Genomic DNA, 24291 nt, shown 5'->3' with positions numbered 1-24291 from the left:
GCCTTTATAACCTTTCACTGGGAATATCTCTATATTTCTGTGCTTTATTTCATGGGAAGATATTCCCATGAAATATCTTCCCATGATATTTTCAATCCACCGATGATCCAGGGTCGATTAAAACCCATCATTGGCATCAATTTTGATTTGGGTAAATCTCAAACCTGGAATTAGGTCAAAATTTGACTTGATCAAAACCTTTTAGCTCGAGAGGTTGAGCTATTAATTTACTTGACCTGGCCAAAGAATCACGGCTTATAAATTACAAAATGTCTAGAGACCATAACTTTGCATTTGGCGGTTGGATTAGGGTGATTTTTTTTTTATTTTTTATTTTATTTTGAGTAATGTTTGCTATTTATGTGTTAAGGAATTAAAGGCTCGTTGACCCACTATTTTTTGCAAAAAATATCTTTTTTGACCCACTATTTATATGTATATTATATTACATATGTATAGGTACATACTGTTCGCTCAAACCCTCATAAAACAACAAACACCAAGATTAATGCCGCAAAATTGTGTGCGAACCTACAACCTATGTTGTGATAAATCCGCAACACACCATCAATCCTGCGATGAATTCACAGTGCGTATCGCAAAAATCGCAATAAATTGTAGTTCACCGAACCCATTCGGTGTTCAAATTGAGACAAGCCCGGGCCGAACCCATGGCGAGACCCATGCATACCTAGAGCCATGTGGAACCTACAACGTTGAAAGACGCAGTGAGACGCTACGCGGTGTTAACAAGTCATCACCCGCCAAGTAGTGACGACATTAATGCCACGTCAAGTAAGTTAAATTGCGCAGGAGGTAGTACACACGTGAATAATAAGGAATTTTGAGGGAAAGGAAAGCCGATCATCGGGAAAATCCTCATGAGACACGTGGTGAAACCCCAATGGCACATTTAATGATTGATAGAAAATCCAATATTCCCTTTCTCGATAGAAAACAAACATATTTATCTCCTACCTTTTAGGATCTCAAGGTCTCCCCCATAAATAGAGATTCTCTTTATACTGAAATTCATCATTCGGATCCCTAGCACTCTTGGCATCCAGCACTCTCGCCCTCACATCCTTAGTCCCAAAAAAACTCATCTTCCTGATTTACAAGTCCTTCTCTGTCTTTCAAAGTGACCACTCCCTAACCGATTCTTACCCCTCCTACTGTATGCATATTATATTATGTAATGATGTATCACATGACGACTTATTTGACTTGAACGATTAAATCAATGGCACAAAAAATGGTTCAGCCTCTCGGTCCATTTTATGTCAAATGAGCCAGATTTAAAGTGAAACTACCATGTTGTATACTATTTTGCTTGCATTAATATACATATAACAAAAAATTGACCCAACCCGACCTAGAGAAAACGGGTTAGGGTCCCCCAACCTGTCACCTAAACTAGAACGCAAGTTGACCCAACCTGACCCAAAACAAATCCAGGTTGGGTCACGAGTTACCAGTTTTAAAACCAATGTTTTCAAACTGGTGTTGGCCTGGATGATTGAACTATTCAAACCATTTGAACCAGATAGTTAAACCCGTCTTACCCATGGAGTCAACTTTAATTTGAATATTTGGGGTTAGGGTTTAGCCTTGATGGCCCAACCCAAAAATGCTTTGATCCAATTCGAACCCATCCCCACCTGACCCGATTGCCAGGTCTGCTTATACTATATGCATTTGAGTCGCCAATAAATAAATAAATAAATAAATAAAAACTATATGCATTTTGATCAGACTTCGGGTTCGGGTTGGATGATGAATAGAAAAAAAAAAAAACATCTGTATCTGTCTTTTACAGATGTTGATCGAATTTGAATTGATTTTAAAATGCGGATCCTTTCTGATGATCTAACGAACTAAATGCAGACAGTGAGCTGTGCAGGTCTCAGATCTGAACTGATCTCATTTCATCTATTTTATGCCCTTTCCTTCTCAAGACTCAATTGCCACAAAGTCCATATAAAAATATTGGGACCTACCGAAAGTGTAGATTGTGTAGCTAGAAATATTAGAAATTGTTTTTGTTTTCGAAAAACAAAATCATATACGTTCATAAACATACCCTAAATAAGGGTAGAGTCAATAAGCCCAAAATCAATAAATTCATATTAATTGAACACGAACACGACGGATGCAGAGCCAATGATAATGCCCAGATAATGGACTAAAACCGGTTGTTTCTATTTTACCGTTCATTCTTCTATTTTATACCCCACACAAGAACTGGGGTCGTTTTTTTTTGCCGATGGGGTGAACCCAAAAAAGATGTATGTAACAATCTCGGCCTTGTATTATAGCTGTATATGATGATGGACAACCCACTGCATACCTGAATTGAAATATTGACGTCAATTCCAGTAACAAGTTGTAGAAGCAGTTCAGTTGCATCGGAGCTACGTTCAACATTAATAATGATGTTAACTGTTACAGTGTGCGGTGTGCCTCAAGATCGACAGTTGAAGACAATCTCCGTTACCTCCACATGCTTTTTAGAATCAATAAATCTCTCCGCAACAAGAGATTGCCTATTATAGGAATGGTTTCTCATTAAAATGGAAGAGGGACTTCGGTTGCATATGGTAGCGATACTGAAATTCTTATTACCTCCGGTATAAGGTATTCAGTCCATTTCAACCTCATCCTCCTGGAGGTAGATGCAGGAATCAAGCAATTATCATATACCAAGTAAAGAGTTCACTATGTGTGTCACTTAACATCCAAATCCTAGCGTTAAAACATAGACCTTCTTCTTCTTCTTCCACTCTTACTTTGCTAACGTTCAACAGAGAAGTCAAGAAGTCCGGTTTATTTATGGTTGAACCTGAACTAACGTAGTCATTGGTTCAACAAAGAAGTCGTGAAGTTCGGATTATCCATTGGTTTCTCATTTGCATACGAGTTTTTTAAAAAAAATAGCAAAGGAAAGGACTGCTTCTTGATCCCATTGTCTCGGTACAACTCAACTGAACTAAGCCTTGTCCCAACTATATGGGGTCAGCTACTTCCTAAGCATCATATCAATCAAAGTTGAAAGAAAACAATCCCGAGTTTCTTATTATCTATTTACTTGCAGCTTGGGTCATTTGATCTTGTGGGTACAGTTATTTACTAGAAAGATCAATAACCATTCCAGAGCACTTTCTACAATGGTACCATTGAATTTGTTGAGGCTGGTGGTTTTCTCAGTGTTGAGTCTGTTTTCCTTGTAACCCTTCGTTGTGGCTATATGGTTGAATTCAGCAGCTTTCCAAGGTAATTTGAAAATGAGAGCAAGCTTTCTTTTATTAATCAAGGTTTTATACAGATCCTATGAACATATCTTGGAATTGGTATATGGTTTTCCAACTATAGCTCCCTCTATCTAGTATTTATTGATGTGTGCTATCTGGGTATATGTTGTTGTCCTTGACCCTTGTGAGACCTGAGAAGTCTGGACCAGAACAGGCATACACGTTAAACTGATACAGTAATGGGGACCTAGGCCATGGAAATGTTAGTTGTTTGTTGTTGCTCTCTTCTGTTCTGTTGTTCTTGTTATTTTTATGCTAGCAAATGCAATTGTTCTAATAAATCTATTATTGAAAGGAAAGATGATAATTAATCTAACTTCTTACATTTTTATTTCCATTACCCAGAAAACTAAGAGAGCACCCAAGGTTGAAGTGGGGACTGGAACAACTGATGCTTCAATGGATGAATGGTTTCTCAAGGATCATGATCTTCATTTCTCCATTATATCTTCTCTCTTTTTCCTTCCTTTCTGGAATCGTTTGTAAACCTCCCTTTCTGGTCAGGGAACTGCATATGCTCAATCGCTGTCCAAGTCAAAGAAGAAATAGAATGTCTAATCACTCAGACTAGGTATTGTGGCGTGTATGAGGGTCCACACATTGAGTAGTTTTTCAGAGAAATTAAAGAACAGAAAGAGCCTGCCTCAGCTGCATGACATTTGTAGCATGTGGAAGAAGTTTGTATGTTTTATTGCGGTTAGTACTGTTTAGAATTCAGCCTCTGACGCAGAAACTACACTGAGAGATTTAGGCAAGAAGGAAAAAACAATTTTGTTCTACCCATTTGGACGATAGTACACTTTTTCTGATTGATGATGCTAGAGCTGGTTCGTGCAGCTTGTTTCCTCAAAGGTAACGGAAATGACGTCGCACGGAAACAAACTTGGAGTCATACTTGGTACCATTTTTATGATCTGTTTCCTCTCTTGGTAGGATATGTGCTGATGTGCACTTAGGACGCCTGGACCCTGGATGATGAACGACGACAGAGAACAGTCTTCTCAATATTCTCTTAATCAGGGATCTAAACATAAGAAGGGGGTCCTAGTATAGTAATAATTTTCCTTCACGCAAAAAACCCCCTTTAGGGATAAGTTGACTTCACTCCACTTCCGAATTAGAACTTAGGTTCAGTTTGGAAGTGCTTATTTGTAAAATAAATGCTTATTCTAATAAGTGCTCATGCGTGTTTGGTGAAAAAGCACATATTTCAAACAGGGGAGGGGCCGTATGAGTCCGGATCTGCTTCTCAATGAGTGCTCCTCACACTGATCTCATGGCATGGGAGCTGTTCCCAATAAATGGTGGGATGTAGCTGTGGGGTCGGGATGAGGGAGGATTCCTCTGTGAGGAGTATATCCTAATTCGGGCGGTATATGCATTTTTAAAATGATGTGGCGGACCAAGATCGGTCAGGAAGGAAATAAGCAGATAAGAACTTGTTGAATAAGCATTAAAAATAAGCCCAAAAATTAGACTTTTGAAATAAGCACTTATTTTGGCTTATTTTTCAAATGCAAATAAGCACTTATTGGTGTGATCCCGGATGAAAATAAGTATTTATTCGAATAAATGCTTATTTTAAGCACTCCCAAACTTAGCTTTAAAAGAATGCCAGATCTGGAAATACATGCCCAATGAGGTGATGTAGCATTCTTGAATTGATGATATGCGACATTGGTTCAGGCTGATTTTGCACCTTAATAATAAAAAATTCACAAGAATTTTCCATTCATACACACAAAGGTAAATAAAAAGTTTTAGTACCATCTGTCTATACTACTCAGGGGTGTTCATTGTTTGGTTCAAGCCTCAAAACTGAATTGAACCAATCCAAATTTGCGGTTTAGTTCAGTCTGCACCTGAAAACGGTTTGATTCGGTTTCATATTTTGCTAAATTACAGTTTGCAGTTTTCGTTTGGTTTTTGAGACTTATAAATCGAATTAAACCGTAAACTGTAAACCATAAACCGGAATTTTATATTTATATTTATACATATGTATACATAATATAAATCTTTAAATATACATAGAGGTGTAAAGTGGGCCCGTGGGCCGAGCCTTGGGCCAAGTCGGGCCGTGCATCAGGCCAAAGATATTTATTTAAAAAAATTGACAAAATACTTAAAATTTAAATTTTATATGCATTTTGTGTATAAAATTGCTTATACATGCAATAATTAATAAAATTAAAAAATATTTATTTCATTAATATATTATATACTATATATTATTATATAATTATAATTTATATAATATTATATAACTATATATAAAATATATATGGGCCGTGTTGGGTCGTGCCGGCCCATGGACCTAAAACCTCAGGCCTAGCACGGCTCGCATGGTCGTGCCGAGCCTGGCACGGCCTGCGGACCATCGTGCTAGGCCGCGGGTGGCACGACCCGATTTCCACCTCTAAATATACAATATAATTATAAAAATAAATTATGTATAAATATTATATATATAATATAATATGATATATCTAAATTGAATGTATAAAATTATAAATATATAATAAATTCTTTTATTTTATAATAAAAAATAAAATAAAAGTTTTAAGTTTTAATTTTTAGGGGTGCTATTTGGGCTTTCTAATTGGGTTAAGCCCAATAAAATCAAAGAATGGTCCAAAGTTCCCCAAACTGTATTAGAAACGGCACCAAACCAAACCATGAACACCCCTAATACTACTATTAAAAGTGCGAATGAGAGCATAGAAACTTTGTTTGACTAAAATATCATTTTTTTTTAATTTGGTCACTCTCTAATTGTGAGGATAGAAATGTAATTTGAATAACCACTTTTCTCCTCATTCAAATCTCTCCCATTAACTTAAAAGTATTAACTCTCATTAACATTCATTATCCTATTCTTGCCTACAATACCCCTATTTTTGGATTTGGTCCTTTTCCAATTATGAGGGCATAAAATGTAATTTGAATTACTACATTTCTCCTCATTCAATTCCCTCTCATTAAGTCTTATATTTAGTGTGTTTACTCTCATTCTTTAATATAATCCTATATTAGAAACTATATTAAAGACAAAATAAATATGACAAAAAAAATATTTTTATTGACATTAAAAATAAAATACAAATTTTAAACTAACTCAGAATTGGAGTTTGTTTTCCTCTTTAGTGGTGAGCTAACAATTCAACCTATTGGGGCAAATTTGACATCCCATTTGTAATCATAATTAAATGATCATAAAAATAAAAAAAAGCACAAACATGTATAAAAAATACAAAAAAAAAATATAGAAAACATTTGGACACATCTCTAATATCGTATATTTCTACATATTAAACAAAAATAAGTCTAACAAATAATAATAATTTTTATAGACATAGAAATATAAAAAAATGTAAAAAAAAATTGGAAACATATTATTTACTATCATCATAAAAAATTGCCGCGTGCAAAGCACATCACACTTACTACTATCTTTTATATATTAAAATGGAATGTGCCAAGCTCATACTTTCCTACTCTATTATTTTTGAGAAACACTTGTCTATTTTCTAATCGTTCTTGAGAAGCACTTATCTTTCATTTTTTTTTGGAATTTTTCTCATTTTAAGATTGAACAAAATAAATCAATTGGCCAATAAAGTTTAAGACTTTTATGTCCTATCATTCTCTTTCTCTCTCTCTCTCTCTCTCTCTCTCACACACACACACACACACACACATTAACTCCTCTAGTTATCTCTTCTCATTAATTATGCCATTAACTCTCTTCTTCAATAACTCATGCCATTAATTCTTTCTCCTCTTCATTACTCATTAAATTGCCTAAAATTCAGTAAATTTATCTATATCTATCTCTATTTCAATTTAATTATAATTTTATATACCATTAGATATATTTATACTAAATTATAATTATCAATAAAAAATAATTATATTGAAATGGAGATTTTCAATGATATATTATTAAGCAAAATAATCTACTTCATTTTGAAAGAATTAATATTTAAGTTGATTAATTAAGTAACTTATATTTCAGAATAAATATTATTTAATTCACTCAACAATTAAAACCATTGTTTTAAAAATCGACTTGGAGGCTGAATAATTTTTGCCTCTAGGTCATGGGTCAATAGTTTAACTATCTGGGTTAGACAAATTAAACCATGACACATCATCCATCTATATATGTATAATATGATATAATATAATTACATTTTTTTGTGTGTATATATTACTTTAGGTTCAATTTATACATTTTATTTTAGTTTTTTTTTATAAATAAAAGAGCCAAAAATTGAAAATTGATACCACAAAATGAGTTTTTTTATATAGTGGGGTTGCAGAGATCATGAATAGTTGCTCAAAATAATTAAAAAAGAAAGATCACCCAAATCAAAACAACTAAGCACAACGTTAAGTCCTCTAGAAGTTTTCAATACATTGTATATTGTAACCAATGACCCAATGACTAGATCAAAAGGGTTAATGGTTCAACCGCTTACGTTGAACAAGTTTTGACCAAATCAATGGTTTTTGACAAAATAATAGATTTTAGAAAACCCATAATTAGAATGGTTCAACCGCTTATGTTGAACGAGTTTTGACCAAATCAACAATTTTGACAAAATAGTAGGTTTTAGAAAACCCATAATTAGAAATAGGGCCAACTGATGGTTCGAATGGTTTAACAGTTCGAGTCAACGACGAGTTGAAAACATTGAATCAAACATCAAAAAACTTATATTCCATTTTAAATAATAAAAATCATTTAACCATAGATTAAATAAGATAAAATAATAATTAATTATTATTATTGGTAAAAATATTTTTATGAATATAATAAAAACAAATAAATTAATAAAAAGTAATAAGATAGATTAAAAATAATATCCATTTAAAAGTACTATAAAACTAATACAAAATTATTTAGCAATTACTAGTTTCATAATTATTTTTTACTAACAAACTTAAATTCCATTAAAAAATAAAAATTTGATATAATTAATTAAATTTAATAAGGATTAATAAAAATAAAAATTAATACAAATTTATTAACCCTAAACATAGTTTAATGAATTTAAAATAAACTTAAATTCTATTTAAAAATAGGGAAAATTATGAAAACCTCCTTGGGTTTTCTAACAATCATATGAACTTACGTATATATGCTTTGACCTTAAACCTCCCATATTGTTTTGAAAAAAATGTGCAGCTATTCCATTAGAAATAATTACAAACTAATTTTATTTAGAAATAATTACAAACTAAAAAAATATTTTGGTAAAAATGTTTTTACCTAAAAATAAAACAAAAAATAGTTACAAGTCATAAATTTTTAAAAATTAATAAAAAAAGAGTATTAAGATACAAAAAACAATATGGATTTATCTAGAACATAAAAAATTAGCCACTCTTACTAATTGCAACTTGAGACATAACACAAAAATGCTTGAATTGGACTTAGATGAACATCTTTTAATTGGAAATGTCATAAATCTTCTTTCTAGTCACGACTCACGACTAGTATACTGAGTTTATGCAACGAGATCTATTTTCTAAGAGTTTCAACTCAGACGGGCTGGATTACCAAAAAAAAACCTCAGGTGGGGTGGGTCAGATTTAAGGTCAACCCGGGCCCAACCTTAAAATTTGGCCCCAAAGCTTGATCTAGGACTGAATCTGATCTTTCTAACCTAGGCCTAGTCTGAGCTGAAAATTGACATATTCGCTTTCGGGTTTTCGGTTTGGGCTAGGGTCTGGGCTGGGCTCAGGATGTCAATCAAGCTCATGTGGGCCTGCGTATTAAAAACTAAAAAGGTTGCTTGAGTGTATTTAATATCAATAATTTATTTTTTTAATAAGAAATTTGTGTATTTAGATTTGGTCCTTCTGAAAAATAGGAATGGGTAACCCCATGGGGCCTTGTGTGAAAAATAGAAAAGCCTGGAGTTTTGACATTGGGGCCATTGCGAGCCTGATGGAAAACCCAAATAAGTTGGAGTCAGTCTAGGCTCAGATTGGGTTTGCTTTCGACCCCAGTATTTTCAGTGACAAATGACCATAAAGCAGACTATTGGTAGAAACAAAATTCTTTACAAATAAGATTGTTTAATCTTAGGGTTAATTATTTATATATATTTTATACATTTGAAAAACAATTTATACATGCCCTGAACTTTTAAAAACAACTTATATATTACCTATCTAACGAATTAAATGTAAAAAGTAAAAAAGATAAAAGTATTACCGATTTTCCCTTCATTAAATTTTCAAATTATACCATTTTGCTAATTGGTAGTAGCGCTGCAGCATGGTTCATCGTTCACCTCTACTATAGCGTTGCTACAGTAGAGCGCTACTCGAGTAGGCCATCCCACAGATCGGCCGCACTCCTGTATGGGTCTATCACTTTATAGTTTGTACTTCACAAGCATATCCTCTCCGCCCAATGCCCGCTTCTGATTAGGAAGATTGCATAGCGCCTTGAAGTCCTGTGCCAGGATTTCGCATCCACATGTTAGACAATGTATGTCCTTAGTTTCAATTAGAATGATGTACCTTATCACATTTATTGTAAATGAATAAAGTACATATTTGATTCATTTTATTATGGTGTGTTTTGTGTAATACCCTTAAACTAGATACATATGAGATTCAAGTTAGTTTAGAATCTTTACAACCGTTAGATAGATCTTGGAAGATTTATCCTAACAAGGCTAACATTGATGTGTCGCCAAGTTGGTTGGGGTAGCTTGTCTCAGCTGCCAGGGTGAGACTTGAGGTACATGCAGTGTGGGTTTTCTTGAAACCCTGAACCGGACCAGAATTTCAGTATTGCCCTGGACCTTGGAGATTGATGGGCAAAACTACAATGTTACACCTGACCCCTAGACTCGATTATGATACTACACTAGGTGTCGGATTGGGCTGTCTTTGATATGCCAATCAGTGAGATCCTTAGAGGGGGTCAAAACCTGAGTATGTTGGGACAGTCCGAGAATTCATCTGAGTGGGTGATTATAGTGACAAGATCAGCCCCTTTGTCGGACAAAGTGAATGATCGGGGATGCACTCTCTCTGATGGAAACCAAAACTGTCGGCAGTTGATTTTAATCGTTTAAATTTGTTTTGCAAAATATATTTATATAGAGATATACATATATATTATGGTTTCAAAATGTTTGCAAAAGGTTTTAATTTCCGGAATCCATGTGAGTGGAGAGTGCAACATTGTTCCTTGCAGCCGAGGGAGAGGTCATCTCTTGTCGGGCAGTGTTTGATCATTATGGGCTGAGAGGTTAAGTATAAGACCATTGAGGGTAATACTTGATGGGTTAATCTTGCATCTACCCACAGTCATTGGGTTTTTATAAGGTGGCTTGACCCAGGGATCATTTAGTGTAAGTGTTGGGCCCATTAAGAGCCTGTGGTGATGGGCTCAGGGGTTCATTGTTTCCGACAGTGAATTCGGTCAGGCCTTGTAATAGAAGCTGGGTTGAACCCATGTGGCTGATGTGTAGATCGATTTTTGGGTCCCACGTCATACAAGGATACCCAACTAGGCAACAGTTTGGAGGTTGAATGAGCACATGGACTTAATGGGCCTAAAGCCCAAATCGAACTGGTTTAATTTGATTAATTAAAGAGGGGTAGTTCTGGGATTTAGATCAGCAAATAGGATAGGGAGTTATCCCTATCCACTCAGAGAGTCCATATCCAAATAATGATTTGGATTAGAAACTCCTAATAAGATTAGGAGGGTTGATCTTTATCTGTAGATAAGATAAGGGCTTATCCTTATCTCTTAAAGAGAGTCCAGATCCAAATACAGATTTGGATTAGGAAACTCCTAATGGGATTAAGAGGAGCTCTCTTTAAGGCTATAAATAGAGGATGAGGGCGAACCCTATTTCACACAAGTTGATTACAGATTCAAGAGGGAAGACAACTCCAGTAAGACTGACGCCATATTCTGCTCTTGTCTCCCTCTATTGCTGCTGCCATTGCCAGTTCATTCTCCACCAATAGGAGTGATCAAGAAGTGTTTTTGAATTCTGTTTTTGGTGAAAAACTGATCTGAAGTCGTGCTCTCACACCCTCCATCGAATTCTTGCTGAAGAGTTCGGTTCTTGCTGAAGAACCACCTGTTGATTCTGTTTCACCGTACGCTGTGTCATCTTCAGTGGGAGTAGTTTTTGGCGTTTTCCTTGGGCGTGAACACATTCGTTAGAAGTTACTGTTACTCCGTATCAAATACATCCATCTCCTACCTTTTGGTTTCAAATCTGGTCTAATTTAAGGTTCAAGATTGATCATTGAAAATGTAGTTTTCTAAAACGGGGAATGTAATTCCTACATGGGAGAGAAATTTTTGAAATTTCGCATTACCTTCCTGCAGGATTTAGCTATCCATATGATGGATCTCTCATCCCTTCACCACAAACTTGTATGCTTTAATTTCTTTGATCCTTTCGGGTTTAGTTGATTTAGGAATGACGCTGGTCCCTCTCTCCGGCCAGGGCCCATTTAACCAATATCTAGCCCAGTTTCTTTTCTATTCTATCGACTGTTGGGTCATGGATGAGGTCTCTCTCCCCTTCAGACGATCCCAACGAAGAATAAGCAGTTACATGGATGCCATTCTTCCAACATCTTTATCATTCTTCCGTCAGGATGCATCTCGATCTGACACACACTAATGGCATGGTTGGAGCAAATTAATTTAAGTAACTTTTCGAGGTTTGTAATTTCTCAATTACAAACACCAATGTCCCTGCAGACAAAATTTAATTATCTTTCACAAGCTTCTCCATCTCTCTCCAAATTCCTTTCAGGTCAAACTCCAAGACATCCCCGGCCATCCCTTTGAGGCTTCTTTGCTCCATCTTTAAGCCGAAATGGCTAGTGGTCAAAGAGAGATCAAGATAGTCCAGCTGTAGTTCCTGAAGGGTGTTCATCAACGCAGTCCTTAATTACCTACCCTAGCTCTCTGGTGACAAGTCACTGCACCATAGCTTTGATTTGGTGAAGAGATCTTTTATTTCCCACCTCTTCTTCAACTCCACATCCACATGTCTGTAACCAGACTTCCAGCGAGTACTCAAACCAACTGCTAGCGCTGTGGTATGGCCAATCTAACCTGGGCCATTTTCTTTCAGATTTCAGTTTGCTGCTTTGTTCAACTTCTGTATATGCTTAGTTTAGGGTAATGGGATGGATACTGGCTGGAGGGGCGTTTCCTCTCCGCAAGCCATGGTTTTGAATGTTTTTTGTCCACTATTTGGAATGTTTAAGGACAAAAGTGTTATTATAAAAACTTTTAAAATGAACTGCTACTGGCTCTAAACAGTGCAACGATAGAGGTCCTCTTTGTGTTAGATGGGACCGGTTAACAAGGTACATATAAATTGCTTTTAAAACTAAAAGTTCAAAGTATATATAAATACTAAATAGTTTCTCAAATATTATATATATATATATATATATATAAGTAATTAACCTTTTTTTTATTGGTATTATGCAAGGATCAAAGTATACGGATTGGTATCGGGCAAATTGGATTTGGATACGAATAAGGAAACACTTTTGAAACGCATGGATATGAACGAAAGATATAGAAATACTTGGATACATTAGAGAAATGCATACAAATCACATAAATACATTAATAATACTGAATCAAAAGCTGAATTATCTATAAGGTATAAACACATGAAAATGTATACTTCAATAGGTTACATGAAGATAAACATTACAATAAACAATACCTGAACTCTAGAACATTCAAACATCATACAATAATTATCACTCTTTCAATTTTTATAATTATAATTTTCAATTTTTATTAATTGTAAAATAAAACATATAAATCATTTAAGGTAGATGAAATAGTATATTTCTAATTTTCAGTTTTGATTATTTTTTGGGGGAAATTAAATCTTAAATTATTTCATTTCAGTTTTTATAATTATAACTTTATGTTTTTCCATTAATTTTATTGAGATTTTTTATTTAGTATTCTTATTAATAATTCTATTTTTTCAAATAATAACTGTGATTTCATTTTTAACATTTAATTATGTGTAAAATAAAATATATAAATCATTTAAGGTAGATGAAATATATTATTTTAATAATTTTTTGTTTTTATTATTTTTTTGTAAAAATTAAATCCTAAATTATTATTTCAATTTTTATAATTATATTTTTTAACTTTTATTAAAGATGAAAAACAATACAAAAGTACTCAATATACAGTTTTGTCAAACTAGACATGGATACATCTTTGTATCGATGCATAACGGGTTGTATCCATCGATATGACACCATACAACCCAATACGGAAGTGTAGCGTGCCAATACGCACAACTCATGGGATACGTATCACGTATCCATGGCCATGGATACGAGATACAATATGCCCCATATTGGGAATATCTGTATCGATACCTTAATCCTTAGTGTTAGGGCTATCAAAAAACTCCAAAAATCCAAGATCCAATTTGACATCAGACATGATTCAAAGTATCAATACACCCTTTTGTATCGAAAAATGTGCATCAATACTAAATAACATGCATTTTGTGTTTTTTTTTTAGTTTTTTTTCAAGAATTGATTTAAAGGGACATTTTTAAGTATATTTTTATCAAAAGGGGTTTATGCAACGTCTATAAATAGCTGAATTGGGACCCCAACGATAGGATACGAATACGCGGTGTATCATATTGAAATTTTGAATCATGACATCAGAACCAATTATTATTGATTTGGATTTGACCCTATTTAATCTGAATAAAATCTAAGTTTTGATTAAAATTTATTATAATTATATAATGTAATAATGTATTCATGTAGATATTCTATATAATTGTATAAGGATTATAATTAACTAGTGTAGGAAGGCATGTTAGAAATGATTTGTCATATGCACTTTGATTTAACTTTTATTAGTCCAAGATAAGTATCCCTTCTATATAATATAGGTAAATCTAATAATAAAAATATGATTAACTTTAAAAAAAATTTAAGAAAATGTTTAGCTCACAGTTGGAATTGGAATCAAAACCCTTTAGAATCAGAATCAGAATGGTCTATTCCTATAGTCTGTTTGATTCAGACTAGATTTAAAATGAGAATTAGAATCAGCCGGAATGGAATTTCATTCCCAAGAAAGGAGGAGGAAATGGTCATTCCTTGGAATACCATTCCACAAAAGAAGGGGAATGAAATTCCAATTCTGCCCAACCAACAGTTTGAATGAAATGATCCAGTCAGATTCTGATTCCAAATTCCTATTCCTGCAAATCCAACGGATCCTAACTTTTCATTTCGAATAAATCCAAATCCGATTGGAAATTGATTTAAAGTTTCCATAAATGAACCAGATTGACAGATACTATAAATCTATAATGGGGTCAACCCTATGATTCAAAGATCATGTTATGTCTCTTTTGAGTTCTTTTGATAATATATGTATTAATCATATTAATAGAATGTCAAACTCTGCTGCCAAGAAACTTTATGTATTTTTGATCTGAATGTTTAATATATTTTCTTTTGAAAAAAAAATAATAATGAGGCAACCCCGTGTAGCATAGCTTAAAAAAACTTAAGGCCCCATTCATTTTTTGGTGAATTACTTATCTGGGTATATGTAATATCTAGGTAAGTTTTTCCTTAAAAACATTTACCCAGGTAAGTACATTTATGATTTATCCATGTTCTTTTATCTCTCAGGTACATAAGATAATGACCATTTTAATTATAGAAATCCATTATTAAAGGAGACATTTCTATTCCATTCAAGTATTGGCAACTTTTATACATACCTTGAAAGATTATTTACTCACATAGGAGTATACCCAGTAAAATAAACTTTCTCTAAGTCCCCTTCTCCATATCCAAAAAAAAGAACGCCTCCTAACTAAAAACAGGCATCTCACCTATGATTCATCACGACACGCGGAACTTATCTAATCTGATAGTTGAGTTGAGCTGATGACCTGGCGAGCTTTCTTGGTTTTTTTTTTGACAGTTCTTGGAAGCCGAACAATATAATTGATGAACCAACCCAACAAAAGGCGACTTGGTTTGGGTTAGCCTTAACCAACTTTAAAAAGTGGGGCTGGATTGGATCGTTGATGTTTAGGTTAGGATTCGGGTTGAGACATTTGTCAACCCAACCAAATTTGAACCCGGCATATCTTTGTATTTGTATATATGAATAAGTATGTATTTGTACTTCTTATTGTAGCATAACTTTGCCCTTTCGCATATAAGAATACTAAAATCAGTGAATCCCTGATTCCCCCAATCTTATGTTTAAGAAATAACAATATTTTAACAAAATAAAGATATAAAACTAATCCAAGCCCAACCTAAAAAAACGTCGGGTTGGGTTAGGGTCGGTGATTTGATTTAACAAAACGGGTTGATCCACTTAACTCGATTTAAACCGGACCGGCTTGCAAGTATACGCTTCTTCTGTCTTTGCAACCCGGCCTAATGAAGCGAGGGTATATGTGTCTTTTCATGAATACACTTCTAGTTTCACTACACTAGGGATGTTTTCCAATTACAACTTCGTACGCTTCATATACTCTCCCACTCTCCCAGCCCTAGAATGACTTCAATCTCCTTTGTACGTGCCACGCGGCAGAAGTCACAAACGCGCCATGGATTTCCCATTGGAGTTGTTCAATCCTCTCTTCGAAACAAGAACACTGCTCTTAAAATCTTAAATCCACTCCTCCCGATCCCGTCTTCCGCCTCTTCTTGACGATCTTATCGGTATTCTCCAACGCTTCTCTTGATCTTCTTCCTTATTTTTTCTCTTCTGAAGCTAGTAGTTCCTGTTATTGGTTTTCCGACGCAGCACGGAATGGAGCAGTGCGTCGGTTTCTTCTCGTATGACTTCGATGAGAGAGAGAAAGAGGTTGCTGGAATCCTTTGCCAACTCCGCCAGCTTATCCTCGAAAAAGACTCATCTCAAAAAGGTCGGGACTCTCCTTTCTATGTTACACCCAATTGGGGTGCCAAGAGAAGGCGATCTGCAATCGACGTGAGCCCTTCTCCTCCTCATCCTTCTCTCTTCACTCACCCAACTCCTGCGCCTCTCCACCGTCCTTCGCACAATGGCGAGAGCCCATCCTTTAGGGTCGAGTCCCCGAGTCCTGCAACTCCTCTTTCGTTCTCGCCCGGTGAGTCAGAAAAAAGGCCGCCGAAGCCCTTCAAAAGAAAATCCTCAAAGAAGAAGGTAACCAGTTCACGTTTTTGCTCTTGATGTCTTGTTTTGTTCGTGTTTTCTTTTTCCCCCTCTTCTTTAAGCTCGCGCAGACCTTTCTTTACTCAGAAGCTCTGTCCTGTTTTTCTTTTTCTTTTTCTTTTTTTTTTTTTTTTTTTTGTTTTCCCTTTTCTCTGGGTTATAAGTTGCTACATCTGATCTGGGTTTTCGTACTGCTTCGTGGGTTTGTCGATTTGGAAGGCTTAGGGTTTCCTTTGTTTTTATTTTTTATTTTTTTTTTGTGTGCCCCGTAATAACTTTTTTGTGTCTTGTTGCAGACGAGGGAAGAATTGCTTCACACTGTAGTCCTTCTATCAGAAAACCTAGAATTTCTAAAGCAGGTAAATCTCGGGTTCTTTATTGCGCAACATTCCTTTTGTTAAGCCTTTTCCCTGTATTTACAGTGTCAAATTGTCAATCTACTGCTATTCACACTTGTAATTTCTTTGATGATTGATGTGCTTAGGAGATTCCAAAGACGGTTGCTCACCACAATATGCTGCTTGACAAGAATTTGAAGTTAAAAGCAAGAAAATTAGAGGTATTTCTTTTATATAAAAGTTCTCCTTTTTATGTCAATATTTCTTTAATTTATGTGATGAATGTCCTTATTTATCACCTATTTTCTTTTTCTCTTGTCTTCTATAGCTCGAGAAGCTTCAAAGGAAGCGAGATGAGCCTAATCATTCCATCACAATAACCAGTTCCGATTCATCATTCAAAACAACTGAACGCTTAGCCTCCTCTCTCGCTTCAAAGGAAGAAGAAGACGACGACGACGACGACGAAGCAGAGGAAGAGGAAGAAGGGCAACTACCACATTCCCAAAAAATAGAAGAAAACCAATTACCTTGGCCACAAATAGAGGAAGAGGAACGACCCTTCACCGTTCATCAACCAAAACCGCTCTCTGATCCATCAACATCTGGATCTGAAATCTCCAGGTATTCGCAGCATCCGTGTGGCCGAATGCCACCTCTTATATCAACCAGAATTGGGTGGAGCATTTCCAAGAATTTAAGCCCAATTGGTATCGTCGATCTCAATTACCCGGCAGAGGAGGCACTAAGGTGGGACTTTATGAATTCCATTGAGCTAGACAGGGCAGCCGTCGCTGCTCTGGCTAGAAAGAAAAGGATTGAGATCAACAGGGCCAAAACCTCCATGGCCTCTCTAAAATCACGTTGCAAATGAAGATAGGTTTTGCTTCTTCTTTTCGCTCTTTCATATTCTTTATCAATCATACATACTGATAATTGCTTAAGCTTATAAAGAGAGCATGAGTCAGATGAGAGATTACCATTCTTAGTTTGAGGCTTCAAAAAAAAAAAAAAAAGAAAAGAAGAAATCTTCTTGGTTTTGTACTTTTGTTTCTGCTTTTCTTTTTTTTTCTTTTTTTTTATTTTTGGGAATGAGTCGTTGGAGAAGCTCTCAATTGTAATATAAAGAGGATTATCAGGCGGGGACTTTTCAGTTTTCTGTAGATAATGAATTTTGATATTTGATTGAAAATTTATTTTGGATTTTCTTGTCTGATTTTGAGTTTGAAATTTTTAGTTCGGCCTTTCTGTCTTTACCCTTGAGGCCTTCCGAAGTAGAGGTGTGAATGGACTGGGACACTGGGTTTGGGTGGGTTAATCCGTCTGAATCAAAACGAATTTGAAGGATTGGACGGATCAATGAGGCGTATTCAATTGGTCCAGTCCCGACCAACTTAATGGTTTAGAACTTTAGATTGGATTGGGTCAGATTGAACTAATATCTGGTCCATTAACATAAAATAGAGTACAGGTGTCAACGTTTTGGACAGTCCAGACTCTAGACATTAAATTGAACCAGTCCAACATGGTCCAAAAACATTCATCGGATTTGATTGGACCTGATTCATCTGTAATGAACTCGTATTGGACCGGGTTGAATTGGACCAATATCCGGTCCATTGACAGCTCTATTTGGAATGAGACTTGTATTGTCGTGAAATTCTTCACCCATAACAATGTATGTCCCTTTTAAAATGTTTTTTTTTTTTAATTTATCTACTTTAAAGGGATTGGTTTTGCTTGTTGGATGGTCCAACTTGGTCAACTTCTGAACGAGGATTCATCTTTTGATTTAACAAATAAAGCCCTCAGAATGTGTACAAGGGGATACGCTAGTTGGCTTTTCTCCTCTGATCCTCTCTAGGAGCCCGTCCGTTTGGGATGGCTTCAGCTTTTGAGGCGAGTTGCGTTGATTGAGCCCATGATGGTTGAGTATCAGTTCGTTTTGTAGTTATTGATTTGCGGGCCTACTAAACTCAAGTTAGGGGTGTCAATGGATCAGTTTTGGGTTGGATCCCATTTAAATCAAAATCTATTTGGACAGATTGGACGGACCAATAAGATATATTGAATTTGGACAGACTGAATGGACCAATATGACATATTGGATTGGACCTGGTCTGTCCATAATGAATTTATATTGGATTGAGTATCTGGTTGAAGATAATAACATAGGTGTTGTCAATGGATCAGGCTTGAGTTGAAACCAATCTAAATTAAAGGAATTTGAACAGATTGGACAGTCTCTGGAATGGTCCAAAATATTTATTGGACTGGACTGGATCAGGTTCATTTCTAATGGACTTACATTGAACTGGACCGGTTTGGACCAAATCCATTCCAATTGACACCCCTAACTCAAGCTAATTAGTGAAAAGAATCTGAAGCGACCGTTACTGCATGTGGCCCCCAATGTAATGTGAACACACCATTCACGACCACCATTGTTAAGAAAAAAACTCAAGGTTGTGATGTTTTGTTCTTTCTATCAACTGCTAGCGTTTCCTTGTTTCATTGGAGGTCGCAGGACGTTCATATCAAAGGTGAACTCAACTATTTATGGAGTCAAGGGATTATGATTTATTCGAATTGGATCCATTGGATTTATGTTAGATTTGAATTGAATTCAGATTGCCATCAAATATGAATAGTTAAATAAATTAATTTAAAAATGAATAAAATATTATGTAATATAATAAAATGAACCAAAATAACTTTTAATATTATATTTTATGAAATAAAATTAATTAAAAATAGTTATGAATCTATGAAAATTTAGTACAAACCCAACATTCAAATCAACATTGTTAATATATACAATATAACTTTTAAGTGTATAGGGATATACCATATTTAATCCAATTATAAAAAGATTGAATTTGGATCACCCTTAATAGGAATGGGATCAAATTCAAACTTGGATTTGGACAATCGCATTAACATTTGCAGCCCTATAGCTACAGGGTTTAGGTTAGATCCATGTGTTGTCTTATTGTTTTATGACAAAACCCCCCCAAAAAATATAGTTTTATCACGGGGTCCATTTTGCCCTTAGCAGACCCAACCAATTAAAGTTATGTTTTAATTCTCAATGCTACCATCCGAAAACTCGTTGACAGTCTTTTTTTTTTCGCTTAACACCAAGAGATCCACTAGAAATCAAACATAAATACAATCAGATGATCCTTGGAGACAGAGAGGGAAGAATTACAGTCCGCAATCTTTGCGTTGCGACACGATGAGCAAAGACATTAAAACTGTCTTCTAACAAAATGGACATTTTACAAGATGTTATTCCTGTCTTCATTAGACGGCAATCATGAATGGTGGAGCGAATACTGAGAGAGGAATAACATTTTAATGGTGGAGCGTTGAATAATGAAGACAGCAATCACTGTCAAATAGTCTCCACACATAGTGACAAACCTCCAGCCTTATTCCAACACCAGTCTACAAGAAAGTAAAAGTGCTGACGCCTCAACCAAAACTGAGCAATCCAGAGATACAATTCGAGCTCTTGCTCCAAAAATTTGCCCTGCCCTGGGTATAAATTGATAGCCACACAAGCAGCCAGTCAGGCAGAGCATTTCCCTCAACCACTGGGCCCTCATTCAAATACCCCGGTATCATGAATTGAACTCTCTCCAAAGCTCCCTACTTAAAAGCATCGGCCTCCACAATCACATCACCTTCAAAGATTAGATGACTCTGTTCCTTGCCTTCCAAATGCACCATCGGACTGTGGGTGGTAATTGCAATGTATCTTCTCATATCCTCTGCTCACTTAGTATTTATTACACGAGACAATCAGGGACCACAGCTATGCAATTCCATTTAGAGACTCCTATTCTACCATTCCATCCAAATTGCTCTGTCAAAGGGGGCATTGCCAGAACAAATGTTCTATATTTTCATCACAGCTGCAACCAAAACAGTAATTAGCAGGCACAGCATCATGTAACAGCTTCCAAATAAATAAAAAAGCTGAATCTCCGGGTAGGTGTGACACTTCCAATACTTGTTCCAATTGAGTACTTGCCCCAAGCTTGCCATGTAGAATTGCTCTGTTATTAGCAGCTTGTACACACTCTTGACTGAGAACCTCTCACAATGATGGTGTAACCAAATAACTTCATCATGATCACTCACCATCATGGGAATGGGAACAGCCAGAATATCCGTTGCTGTTTGATCACCGAACATATCTATGATCAAATGGGCATTCCATCCACCATCTTCTGTAAACGAAGTCACGAACAACAAAGACATTCTCCATCTGAACACCATCAGCCTGAGGCAACATAGAATTCCCAGAAGTAGGAAGCCAAGGATCCTCCCACAATCGAATTGATGCACCCTCACGTACAACCTATAAGTTATGTTTGATAAAAAACTCAGAGATTCCAAATTGACTCTCTGCTTCGGACTCTTTAAATTACTTATGCACTTGAAGAAGCTTCACTCTCCCAAACGAGCCCTTAATAAGGAAACCAATATGCATTGGATTCTTAAGATGTAGCCCAAACTTGGGATGGCCTCGAAGCGGATAGGCCCAACAACTTTATGCTATTAGGCATTGGGTAAAAGACGAATTAATATTAACTTAATTAGTACGGAAAGAGATGTTCAAACTTAAAAGGATTACATCTTAGGGTCCGTTTGGTTTGGAGTTGGAATTTGAATTTGAATCAAAATTGAAATAAAAATTCTTCAGAATCGGAATGGTTTATTCCCATAGTTTATTTGGTTCAGATAAGAATGGGAACGAAAATTGAAATCAGCAAGAATGAGATTTCATTCCTAAGGGAGGGGAAACGAATGGTCATTCCCTCAAATGGAGGAATACCATACCAACAAGAATAGGAATAGGATTCTGATTTTGCCCAACCAAACAGTTAGAATTGGAATAGCCCAAATTGATTCTGATTCTAGACCCCTATTCCTGCAAACCAAATGGGGCCTTCGTGATGATCTAAAAAACGAGACTATTACACTAGGAATAGAAGTAGGGGTGATCATTTTCACTCCGCTCTGAAAATTTCAGCCACGGACCTAGGTTTTGTGATCAGGCCCAATTCAGACGTAGGCCCGCATCAGGCCTTTCCCTCATACTTGAAGCCTAGCCCACACAAATTTACGTTATGTAATTTATAGATAATTCATACATATGTCTATATTGTATATTTTATATAAGTCTTATGATATGAGAACTATAATAAATATTATATAATGTATACAATAAATTATATATGCATATTAATGATATATAATTTAAAGATTACTATATTTTACAGGGATGACAATGAGTTGGGTTTTTAGAATCCAAACTCTTTTCACACATAAAAATGCAAGTCCCCCCAACTCTAACCTCTTTGCATTTGAGGGTGGGGTGGATTGGATATAAAATTTGCATCTAATTTCTTATTATTTCTAATTATACATAAGCAATAAATAAGAAGAATAACAAGAACAAGCTTCAATTTCTAATTGTTTGATTAAAACATGTAGAAAATATATAAACTATTAATTATTCTTTAGATAAAAATTAAAAAATATTATTAAATTCAACACCTAATACAAATATTGACATGCTTTCCAACAATATATGGGTTGTCATCCCTAATTGTTTACATTAAAAGGCATAAGTCTAGAATTAGGCCTGGGCCTGGCTTATGATTAAGCCCTGCAACCTAGGCCGGGCCGGGCCTGGGCCCAGGTCATATACCTTATCACAGGTGCAAAGTTCGGCCCTACCGTATAACCCCTACCCGATAACACCCAACCATTCACTGACCGGACACGTCGAATCAGCTAATGTATGAGCTGCACCGTTAATCTTTCTACCCGCATGATAATGTGATAAGACATCAACCAATATTATTTATTTTATAAAAGTGGTAATCAAGAGGATCCCATTATCAATACTTATGAAAAACTTCGTTGCCACTAAAATCGGAATGGCAACGGGGTGGGTTTGGGGAGGGGCCCCTCCCCGTCCCCGCCCCGAAGTCACAATACGTTGTTTCGTATTCGCCCCGTTTTCGATGGTGGGGTGGGTTTGGGGTGGGGCATTCCCTCCCCGTTTTCGCCCCGAAGTCATGATATCTTGTTTAGTATTCGCTCTGTCCCCGATGGTAGGGTGGGTTCGGGGCAGGGCATCCATTTTCTATCGGAGATGAAAAATCCCTGAATTTTTCTTATTTCAAGGAAATTATTTAAAAAAATATTTATTTTATGGACAATTTATACATAGGATATAGGAATTTGGGATATTTTAAAATTGAATTATAATATTTTAGGGTAATTCAAAAATAAAATTATCGGATCCTAAGATTTTAAAAATTTAGGGAAAACTTAGAGATATTTTAAATATCAATATTAAACTTAAATACATTTTACTAATTTACCTTCGGGTTCAGACAAGTTCAGGAAATTATATATAAAACCCACCCCTGTCCTGTATCCGATTCGGGGAAAAATTATTTTCTCCATCCCCACCCATCCTTGTTTATCCCTACACTAAAACCTGTTCGTGACTGGGCTTGGGCTCAAGTTTTGCCAAAATTTAAATATGCCCAAGGCCGAAGCAATGTAAAGCCATCCCTGATACTGATGCGCTGCCCATCAACTAGTCTAATTGTCTGCTTATGGGTATGGGCTCGGGGAACCCATTATGTAGTCCCATGAAACCCAAGAAAAATGCTGATGGTGATCATCAAATTTCACCGAGGATGGGGGGCTCAAAGTTCTTTCAATATCATCCTTGACCATTGATAATTAATCACTGCCTTCGGTTTGGAATGTTACAACGAACCATCTCCAATTCCAAGTAACTAAACAAGAGTTCCCTTCGGGCCAAGAGATGGAGGGAAAGCCATCCCCCGGAACACGGTGGAGATTTTTTTCACGCAGATAATTTCGGTATATCAACTCCAAAGCCCAACTGCCCAAGCGTGGATGATGGTACCGTAACGCACACGTGAAGTAACCCTACTACGGTACTGGTTAAAATACTACCCTAGTTCCGGTTCCAACGCCAGCTGTGACAGTGTGAGTGTGTGACTAGGGGAGTGCAGTGATTGGGAGTGCAGGAAACCCACTGTCGAAAATTGTGGTTTTCCGTTTATGAGTTTATCTTTATCTAACCACGCCTATAAAGGGCGAGCCAATTCCAGCTTCAGGGAGATTCCCCAGTTGGGTTATATATCTTCCCGTACTCGGGACGATCCCAGCAGACCTCTCATGTGCCCTGTGCCATTCATTCTCTCTCTCTCTCTCTCAAGCCGTGTCTGTGATTTCTCTTAATCTAGGTTAGAAATCCAGTCAATAGATTGTTTTTAAGGTTTTTCTTTTGTTTGGTATCAGTCGTACCCATGATAGGAAGGCATGCGATGA

The 24291-nt window shown here is 35.9% G+C and overlaps 1 protein-coding gene and 1 pseudogene across 1 annotated transcript; one reads left to right on the top strand and one right to left on the bottom strand.

Moving 5' to 3' along the window:
• Window positions 1–11718: 11718 nt before the first annotated feature.
• On the bottom strand, window positions 11719–13694 carry LOC104600187 (aldose reductase pseudogene; annotated as a pseudogene).
• Window positions 13695–15887: 2193 nt separating this feature from the next.
• LOC104600136 (uncharacterized) lies at window positions 15888–18099 on the top strand. Its single transcript, XM_010262979.2, has 5 exons — window positions 15888–16083; window positions 16169–16549; window positions 16855–16917; window positions 17043–17117; window positions 17225–18099. Exons 2-5 carry the CDS (start codon window positions 16175–16177, stop codon window positions 17768–17770), a joined length of 1059 nt encoding a protein of 352 aa, XP_010261281.1. The 5' UTR covers window positions 15888–16083; window positions 16169–16174; the 3' UTR covers window positions 17771–18099.
• Window positions 18100–24291: the final 6192 nt, after the last annotated feature.

Source organism: Nelumbo nucifera, chromosome 5 (genome assembly GCF_055504915.1).
Source record: "Nelumbo nucifera cultivar China Antique chromosome 5, China Antique-T2T, whole genome shotgun sequence".
NCBI classification, from domain to species: Eukaryota; Viridiplantae; Streptophyta; class Magnoliopsida; order Proteales; family Nelumbonaceae; genus Nelumbo; species Nelumbo nucifera.
This window is presented reverse-complemented; position numbering and strand designations above follow the sequence as displayed.

Bases quoted from the DNA above. Each gene is read 5' to 3' on its own strand.
- LOC104600136 (XM_010262979.2), top strand. From the start codon at position 16,175: ATGGAGCAGTGCGTCGGTTTCTTCTCGTATGACTTCGATGAGAGAGAG. The intron at 16,550-16,854 runs GTAACCAGTTCA...GTCTTGTTGCAG, and splicing joins GAAAATCCTCAAAGAAGAAG to ACGAGGGAAGAATTGCTTCA. The intron at 17,118-17,224 runs GTATTTCTTTTA...TGTCTTCTATAG, and splicing joins TAAAAGCAAGAAAATTAGAG to CTCGAGAAGCTTCAAAGGAA.